The sequence below is a fragment of the Indicator indicator genome, chromosome 10 (genome assembly GCF_027791375.1).
Source record: "Indicator indicator isolate 239-I01 chromosome 10, UM_Iind_1.1, whole genome shotgun sequence".
Classification (NCBI taxonomy): domain Eukaryota; kingdom Metazoa; phylum Chordata; class Aves; order Piciformes; family Indicatoridae; genus Indicator; species Indicator indicator.
The window spans coordinates 5,952,828-5,962,239 of record NC_072019.1 but is presented as its reverse complement, the minus strand read 5'-3'; the positions used below and the strand labels follow the sequence as shown (position 1 = coordinate 5,962,239).

The following is a 9,412-nucleotide window of genomic DNA, read 5'->3' as shown; positions in this document are numbered from 1 at the left end:
TTTTGTAGAAATTGTGTGAGCTTCTTCACAAACTTCTCTTTAGGTGTCATCTCAGGTTGGACTTTTCAGCAGTGCATTCCCAAATAGGTATTAAACAGGGAAAGGGTACAGGGTGTAGCGAACCTGAAGACCTCTGTGTTTATGTTTAAACCTTCACTGGAGTATGGTGTCCCTTAGGACAGCAACCAAGAAGGGGAAAATAGTATACATGAAAACGAGACGCTAAATGCCTATTTCAGTCCATATAAGTAATGTTTTGCCTTTTTGGGGTTGTTTTTGACTTTATACAAACAAAACTACAACTTTTGCACACTAGAAATAGCTTGTGGTAGACAACATTTGATTCTTAAGAAAAATAAAGTTAGTGCTAGTATGTGAGGTTGATATAGCTTAGAAAGAATCCAGTTCTGAAAATGACAGTCAAGTAAAGTAAGTGTGATGCCAGAAATGGGCATTTACTTTAAATGTGTATTTTGTAACATGTACTTTACCCTCTTGCAGGGATGTAAATAGGCAGTGAGAGGAGCACAGCCGATCCCTGAGCACAGGATGGGTATCTATTTTCTTCTGCTAATTGCAGAGCTTTGCTGGGGGCAGTACACCCCCAATACTCTCCCTGGGAGGACATCTATTGTACACCTCTTTGAATGGCGCTGGGCAGATATTGCTCTGGAATGCGAGCACTATTTAGCTCCTAATGGATTTGGAGGAGTTCAGGTATGTCTGTTCCTATCAGTAAGTAGTAAAATTGCTGCCTAGATGATAATTTATTTTTCAGAGAAAACGTCCAGTTCACTGAAGGACAGATACTGAGAAAGAAAAATAGCAATTGGTAATGAAAGTAGTAAATGCCAACAAATATATTCTTCAGCCATCATCATGTAACCATGAATTTATTTCATTGCTCTAAAGTGCATGTTTTGTACTCTGTGCTGTTACATTTAGATGAATTAGAATTGCATATCACTGACTAAATTTTTTTTTTTTTTACTGCTGTGAAGAGTAATGAAATGAAACTATGAAAGGGTTCCTAAAGAGAATACCAAAGTGCTGAAGGTTTTGAATAAATAAGTGGAAAAGGCTGCTAACTGTTCACCCAAACTGACAAGTTGCTATCTGTAAAATTCTAGCGTCAAAGTAAGCCATTCAGAGACCCTTCTTTATAGAAACCTGGTGTGAGCAGGCAGAAATGAACTGGACAGAGGTTCTGATGAAGGTGTGTCAGTATGAATCTGTTCTGCCTGAACAACAGACACATATTCCTGTGGAACCAGTAGTGTCAGATGGGTGGAGTAGTATGGCTGGAGAGCAGTCACCTATTAAACTATTTCAGTTTGTCAGGGTGCTCAGGAAAAATTAGTGAGAGATGTCTGCCTGTATCTTTGTATCCCAGGGGCTGGCACGTTCCCCTACATGAGAACTTCCCCGTAATTTTTAAGTAACACATCTTTTCTTTGCAACCTTCTTTACAGTCATACAGGCCTGATTGATTCTAAACTGATCAGAATATGGTATATGCTTGGATATCTTTTTAATCCATGCTGTGACAGGCTTTCAGGTTTTTTTCAGGCGCAGACTTGCTGAGCTTGATCACAAGAGTGTGGCAGCAAAGTAGGCTGCAACCTCTAAGGGTCTTTGTGAGAAATGGTGGATCAGGTGGTTATTCCCAGACTTACAGGTAGCAGCAAAAGCTTGTTGCCTGAAAAGTATCTTGGAAAGAGTCTATAAAAGGAATGAGGCATAGCTATTTCAAAACTGTGACAAATCTTGTGGCAAGAACACTTTTATCCCAAATATTACAAAAATGGGAAGTCAGATCAACTTCAAGGGCAGGAGGTAGTGCTAGTTGTTCTTCAGTCAGTTCCTTCCTGATTCAGGGCCATCTGTGCTGACCTAGTCCTTCAGATTTCAGACTCTTCCTTTGATCTTTGAGGCCTGCATTCACAGAGGTAATTAGGACACTATGTCCATGCACCTCATTTTTATAATTAATTTACACCTGCTGAAGGTCCAGGACTAAGTCTTTTATTTCCAGCCCACTCCAGTATAAGTCGAGGACACTGAGGATCTTAAAGGGTTAGGTATTGTAAGTGTCTTTCATTAAAGCTACCTGATTTTCTATATTGTTTTGTTTTGTTTTCCTCTAACAATACTGGGCAAACAAACTACTAAAAGTTACAAAGATTCACCATCTTATTCACAGATTTCACCTCCGAATGAAAATATTATCATTACTGACCCCTGGCAGCCATGGTGGGAAAGATACCAGCCTGTCAGCTACAAGCTATGCACTCGATCTGGAAATGAAACTGAATTTAGAGACATGGTGACCAGGTGCAATAATGTTGGAGTAAGTGCTTTGAAAATGTTGTGGTGTTAACAATGGAAGGATATAGACAACCAGTAATTTAGAAGGGAAAACATGGTAACACTGGGCTGAAGATGGAGTTTCTTTTGAATAGAATGATAGAATAGTTGAGGTTGGAATGGACCTTTAAAAATCCCCCTGCAATGAGGAGGGACGTGTTTAACTCCATCAGATTGCTCAGAACCCTGTCCGACTTGGAATGTTTTCAGAGATGAGAGCTCTACTACCTCTCTGGGCAACCTGTGCCAGTATTTTACCACCCTCACTGTAAAAAATTTCTTCCTTATCTAATCTAAATCTCTCTCTGTTAAAACTCCTTGTCTTGTCACAACAGGCCCTGTTAAAAAGATTGCCCTGATCTTTCTTATAGGTCTCCTTTAAATACTGAAAGGCAGCAATAAGTTCTCCTTGGAGCTAAACGACCCCAACACCCTGAGCCCTTCTTCACAGGAGAGGCCTTCCAGCCTTCTGACCTTTTTTGTGGCCCCCCTCTGGACCTGTTCCCAGCAGGTTTATGTCCTTCTTGTGCAGAGGGAGCCAGAACTGGATACAGTACTCTAGGTGAGGTCTCACCAGAGTGGAGTGACAGAATCATCTACCTTGACCTGGTAGCCATGCTTTTGATGCAGCCCAGGATATGGTTGGCCTGCTGGTCTATGAATGCACATTGCTGGCTTGGGTCCAGCTTTTCACTCTTCTTTGCAGGACTGCTTTTTTCATGCCTTCATCTCCCACCCCATCTTGATACCAGGATTTGCCCTGACCCATGTGCAGGACCTTGCATTTGGCCTTGTTGAACTTCATAAAGTTCACATGAGCCCACTTCTTGAACCTGTCCTGTCAGTCAGTCTTCTTGGCTGCACCACACAAGTTGGTGTGGTCGGCAGAGCTGCTGAGAGCACACTTAATTGCACTATGTCATTATTAAGCACACTGAACAGTACTGGTACAGTACTGTACTGGAACAGTTGAGACCCCTGAGGGACACCACTTGTCACAATCTCCATCTGGACGTTGAGCCATTAACCACTGCCCTCTGAATGCGACCATTGAACCAATTCTTTATCAGCTGAACAATCCAGCCATAAAATCCCTGTCTCTCCAATACAGAGACTGTATCAAAGGCCTTACAGAAGTCCAGTTAGTACTTCTTAGGTAGTTCTTCACTTGTCCACTGGTGTAGTCACTCCATCAAAGGAGACCTCTAGATGAAGGTGTGCTGGTTGTCTGGAATCACCTCTCTCTTCCATGTGCTAAATTTAGCATAGCTTCAAAGTAGATCTGTTCCATGACCTTCCCAGGCCCAGAAGTGATGTGGACTGGTCAGTAGTTCCCAGGGTCCTCCTTTCTATCGTTGTTACAAATGAGTGTAATGTTATTACCTGCCTATCCATTGGGATGCAGGTTGTGTCATTGCCATATGGTAATCACAGAGAAATGGTTTAAATAAAATGTTGGGAGAAACAAGAAAGCAAAAATAGGGCAGGAGGTAAGAGAGAAAGTTAATTATTGGTGCTGTGGGAAACAGCTTTCTCAGACTAAAATGTGGATCCTGTTCTCTAGGTACATATTTATGTGGATGCAGTAATCAACCATATGTGTGGAGCTAATGCTGGTGCTGGTGACCATGCTACTTGTGGAAGCTATTTCAATGCAAAGGCTGAAGACTTTCCAGCTGTGCCCTATTCTGGCTGGGACTTTAATGATGGTAAATGTAAATCTAGAAGTGGAGACATTGAGAATTATCATGACATATCTCAGGTAAACCTAGTAAAACAAAGATGTTTTTTACGTAGATCTTGACTCTTCAGTTCCTTGACTGTGGTTTATTTGTTCCCCTTTGCTGTCAGACATTTTTTTTTAATACAACTTGTGACAAGATGAGAGGGCATAGCCTGAAGCTGCACCCAGGGAGGTTTTGGTTGGATATTAGGAATCACTTCCTCATGGAAAGAGTAATTAGGCACTGGAATGGACTGCCCAGGGAGGTGTTGGGAGTCGCTGTCCCTGGAGATGTTTAAGGAAAGATTGAATGTGGCACTCAGTGACATGGTTTGGCCAGTGTGGTGGTGTTAGGTCATAGGCTGGCCTTAGTGATCTCAGAAGTGTATTCCAGCCTCAGTAATTTTGTGATTCTGTAAAGAACAAACCAAAAATCCTTATGAAAAACCATCCAAATTGGTAACAGAGGTTAGTGTTGCTATCACAAATACCACTCCTTAAAGGGATAGCTCAACTTGAGCCAATGGCTTTATTTCAGATTTAGACAAACGTGCTTAGATGCTTTATAAAGGCAGATTTAAAGCTCATAAAATCTATTTAAGGATTATCTTGTGAGCGTTACTTGTGTTTGTGTTTTTAAATTTGTTTTGGGTTTTTTTAAGAAGTAAAAGTTATTATTTGCCTTTTATTGTTAATTGGAGTGTTATTTTGGTGTGAGTTTCAGAAGAGAGAGATCAGGATTTCAGAAAGAAATAGAGTAATGCTAAAATGTTGGAAGTCAACCTTCTGTTTAGAGATTTCTGAGGTGTCTTGTCTGTTCCTCTGGATTGGATTATGAGGTCAGGACTTTAAAAGTACTACAGAATGAAAAACTGCTTTATAAAGATAAATACGTATCTTTTTTCGAAGAATGCCTTACGCCTTTCAACTGCATTTGATCTTTCCTGAATCTAAGCTGAGGGGAGAAGAGTTGTAGAGAACCGAAAGAAGATGAAGAGACTTTAAATGTACTTGAGTTCTTGAGCACTTCTAAAGGTGCATTTTTATAGCCAATTCTTTAGCAGAGTTTTCAACATAGGCTGATGCACCTTGATCTCCCCAAGCAGATGTGCATAGCCATGGAAACTCATCATCAGAGTCATTAAAAAAAGCATTTCAGTATATAGTGTGTGCTTAAAGTATTCTTTTGATCAAAATCAATGCCTATAGTTTTGTATTTACAGGAAACAGGCAAAAAAGGGGACATCAGAAAACAAGAGTTTAGTATTTCATAAGGCCATAATAACTCAAGATTTTTATAAGGTTTAGAAACGCAGTTTCTAGAAATCTTTCCTGTAACAGAGAAGAAATGAGTGCACTTGCAATAGTAATGGATCTGTTCCTTAATGCACTAGAGTAAAAATATTTGTTCACATCTTTCCTCTATACTTGCATTAAAAAGCTGTTTGTAGGTTAATGGTTTGACTCTTGTTACAATCTTTAAGCACCTAGAGCTGGGTGAGCTGGGTAAATGCAGGCTGCTTAATGCTCTTTTTGTGTAGATGACTGTCCAAGGCCACTGTCCAATGCAAAGACAGGTGTGGTGAAAAATGGCCGGTGAAGGTTTTGTTTGTTATTGTAGTGCGGGTAGCAACATTCAGCATGTACGTAGAACACCACATTTACCTTATTAGGTGAAAGATGTTTCATTTCAGAATTTTTATCCAGGTGCGGGACTGCCGTTTGGTTAGCCTGCTGGACCTGGCCCTGGAGAAGGACTACGTGCGCTCCAAGGTCGCCGAGTACATGAACCACCTCATTGATATTGGCGTGGCTGGCTTCCGGATTGATGCTGCCAAGCACATGTGGCCTGGGGACATGAGGGCGATTTTAGACAAGCTGAAAGATCTAAACACTAAATGGTTTTCTGCAGGAACAAAACCTTTCATTTACCAGGAGGTGATCTTTTTTAATTGTATTTAAAAAACCTTGTTCTTGCAGACACAGCATGCTCTCAGTTCTGCATTGGAAGCAATGCCCAAGCAGCTTTCATGCTCAAGATCTATAGAAATCATTATCAACATTTAATAACTGTAATTTACAAGTATCTCATTTGCCCATAAATGTTAAATGACATGCAAAATACCAGAGTTGCTTTGGACATTAGTCAGATACAAGGAGACATAAGGAGATTGCGAAAGGAGACAGAACACAAATTTGTAGCTACACTGAGAGAAGATGAAGAAAATTACTTGAAATCAAACATTGTAAGCCAGAAAGTATACTGAGCTCAAGTAGTGACTCTTCCTTAAAACAATATCTAGGGCAATAGGTTTTCCCTACTAGGGAATTTTAAATAAATAAATGCTCTGTGTTGCCTGTACGCTGCATTTGTTGCCTCTGTGAGAAGAGAAGAGATGCACAGTTTCTGCTTTGTGTCCCAGGTGATTGACTTGGGTGGAGAGCCCATCAAAGGCAGTGACTACTTTGGGAATGGACGGGTGACGGAATTCAAATATGGTGCAAAGCTGGGGACGGTGATCCGCAAGTGGAATGGAGAGAAGATGGCCTACTTAAAGTGAGGGTGGAGATGTGGGGACTCACCTGGGACAGGCTGGGGACAGCAGCTGACAGGGTAGCCTGAAGTATGTGTGTTTTTGGCCAGGAACTGGGGAGAAGGCTGGGGCTTTGTACCTTCCGACAGAGCCCTGGTCTTTGTGGATAACCACGACAACCAGCGAGGGCATGGGGCTGGTGGAGCTTCCATTCTAACCTTCTGGGATTCCAGGTAAGGGATTGCTTCTCTCTGGGTGATGCCTCTTCCTTTTGCTCGTTTCTCTGTTTTCTGACAGAGTTTCTCTTTCCCTGCCTCATTGCTGCTTCTGTCTCTGGCACAGGCTTTACAAGATGGCAGTTGGTTTCATGCTTGCCCACCCTTACGGGGTCACACGTGTGATGTCAAGCTTCCGCTGGCCCAGATATTTTGTGGACGGCCGGGTAAGCTGGGAGTGCCAAAGGGACATCTGTGGTGAATGAGGCTCTGCAGAAGCCAAAGCAAGCAGTCCAGTGCATTTAAATTTGTTTGGTGTTCTCTCAGTCCCACGTTGCATCTGTTTTGCCCACAGAGAGGCTGTCTGCATTTTCAGTGAGAAGTTTTAAAGTTGTTTTTCCATTGTAGGATATCAATGACTGGGTTGGGCCCCCAAGCAACGCGGATGGCTCAATCAAGCCTGTTACGATCAATGCAGACACTACCTGTGGCAACGACTGGGTGTGTGAACACCGCTGGCGGCAAATCAGGTAGGACACTGGAGCAAAGCTAAGTCAAAGCAGCTGCTTTTGCTTGCTGTTCCTTGTGGCTTTCTAGCTCCTTCAGGCGCAGTGACAGCTGTTGCTTGCATTTTCAGGAACATGGTTATCTTCCGTAACGTGGTGGATGGTGAACCTTTCTCCAACTGGTGGGACAATGGCAGCAATCAAGTAGCTTTTGGCCGTGGGAATAAAGGCTTCATCGTTTTTAATAATGATGACTGGTAAGTCAGGAATAAATTAAGTTCTTCTAGTTAGCCTAGAAAGGTCTTAAAGTGTTGTGAGCTCCAACAGATCATTTTAACAGATGTTTAGTCTGTCTGAGTTGCTGGCAGTTTAAACTGAGTGTTCTTCACCCTACTAGGAGCACACTTTACTGTCTGAGTTATGCCTTCTACTATGCTTTTAGTATTTCCCAGTTCCTGGAGCTGGCCTTATCTGTGACGAACATGCTCAGCCAGCAATGCCTGAATTTGTAGAAATGAGGGAACTTGTGTCAGAGATATGGTCTGAAAGAGACAGTTTTAAAAAGTGCTGCAATTTTTTCTGCCGGGCTGAGATGATTTTTAAAAATGGGAATCTGTTAGATCTGTAATCATTAGAAATAGGTCTGGGTGTTGAGCCATTTGGAGGATGTAATGGTTGAGTTCTTGGTAAACTTTGTCTTCCAGCCTACTGTGCAGGCAGTCACAACACTTTCTTTTGGACCTCCTTTAAAGACTTGAGTTCTGTGAGGGCTGACAGCTTTTTGGGCTATTTTAATATGTTCTTCTAGGGTACTGTGGTGTCAGGAGTACAGTATCTGAATGGAATCTGGCATTTCTCAAGTACTTTTGAGCCCCTTAAAGGGAGATACCAGAGACATTTCCAAGATCTAAAAAAGTTAACAGCGGTTTGATAGGGAAAAATGCATAATGAAGTTCTGGAGTTCATGTCCTAAAATTCCTGAAGACTGAGAACACTCAGGTTTCTTGTTATTGCTGGTAAATACTTAAATACTTCTATATTACTTAATTTAGGTATGCAATTATTTTTCTTTGTTGTGAAGGAGCATAATTCTGTGTATCAGAAACAAAGTCCTTTAAATGCACATAATGGTAAATAAGGTCACATGAAAAATTGTTTTAACTAGTGTGTGTTGACTTGTGGTGCCTGAGCACAGTGTGAACCTTTGCTAGTTTTCTTAGCTATTTGCTCAGGAGTCCTACAGTATTGTTTAGTTAGGTGACTAGATTTTGGAGTGTTCAGAGAAGTGCTGCAGGGTTGTTACAACTCCAGAATCATCTAACATCTGAGAGTCTCTAACATGAGTTGTAAAGTGTTTGAGAGTCCAAATAATCCTTACTGCTTTTCACTATTTTTCAAAGGTCTTTGAATGTAACTCTGCAGACTGGTCTGCCTGCTGGCACTTACTGTGATGTCATTTCTGGGCAAAAGGAAGATGGCTCCTGTACAGCAGCTGAAGTCCGTGTTGCTGCTGATGGAATGGCCAGCTTTCTGATCAGTAACAAGGATGAGGACTCGTTCATTGCAATTCATGCTGATGCTAAACTCTAACCAGAGCTGCTGTGCACTTATGTTTCTCCTGTATTTTTGCTAATAGCATGCAAGGTAAGGTGATTGTCTTGGCTCTCCAGCACCAAATGCATCATAAAAGAGCAAAGTGCATTAGCTTGTATGGAATAAGATGCTGAATAGCTGCTATACAGGAACAGGAGCTTGTGGTGCTAGCGCAGAGCTAGAAGAGGAGGCATATGCCTGTTTGCCTTTGTAAATGTGCTGTATTCAGTTAAAGTACTAATAAAAAATGTAAGAGCAACATTGAAGTGACTTAAATTTAAACTGTGCTGCACTGTGCAGAAGAAGAAATGTAGTTCACTTTGTGGGGAATCAGGACTGAGAACTAATACCATGTCCAAAAATCACCTTTTTGCCGAAACAGGGAGAGCTGCAGCCAAGGCTCTGCTGATCTGTACGTTTAGGAACGTATGTTTCCCCAAGATGTGATTTGCCTGATATACTCTCTGTCTAGGG

The 9,412-nt window shown here is 41.7% G+C and overlaps 1 protein-coding gene across 1 annotated transcript; it reads left to right on the top strand.

Moving 5' to 3' along the window:
* The first annotated feature begins 534 nt into the window (after nt 1–534).
* On the top strand, nt 535–9,029 carry LOC128969487 (pancreatic alpha-amylase-like). The gene is made up of 10 exons (XM_054384351.1): nt 535–717; nt 2,204–2,350; nt 3,932–4,129; nt 5,798–6,028; nt 6,514–6,647; nt 6,735–6,857; nt 6,967–7,066; nt 7,248–7,369; nt 7,477–7,602; nt 8,746–9,029. The coding sequence occupies exons 1-10, from the start codon at nt 550–552 to the stop codon at nt 8,933–8,935; spliced, it is 1,539 nt and encodes a 512-aa protein (XP_054240326.1). The 5' UTR covers nt 535–549; the 3' UTR covers nt 8,936–9,029.
* Nucleotides 9,030–9,412: the final 383 nt, after the last annotated feature.

What these genes read in the sequence shown, in the direction of transcription:
- LOC128969487 (XM_054384351.1), top strand. Translation starts at nt 550, where the DNA reads ATGGGTATCTATTTTCTTCTGCTAATTGCAGAGCTTTGCTGGGGGCAG. An exon ending in GAGAAGATGGCCTACTTAAA is followed by an intron (nt 6,648 to 6,734) that starts GTGAGGGTGGAG and finishes GTTTTTGGCCAG; the next exon opens with GAACTGGGGAGAAGGCTGGG. An exon ending in CACCGCTGGCGGCAAATCAG is followed by an intron (nt 7,370 to 7,476) that starts GTAGGACACTGG and finishes TTGCATTTTCAG; the next exon opens with GAACATGGTTATCTTCCGTA.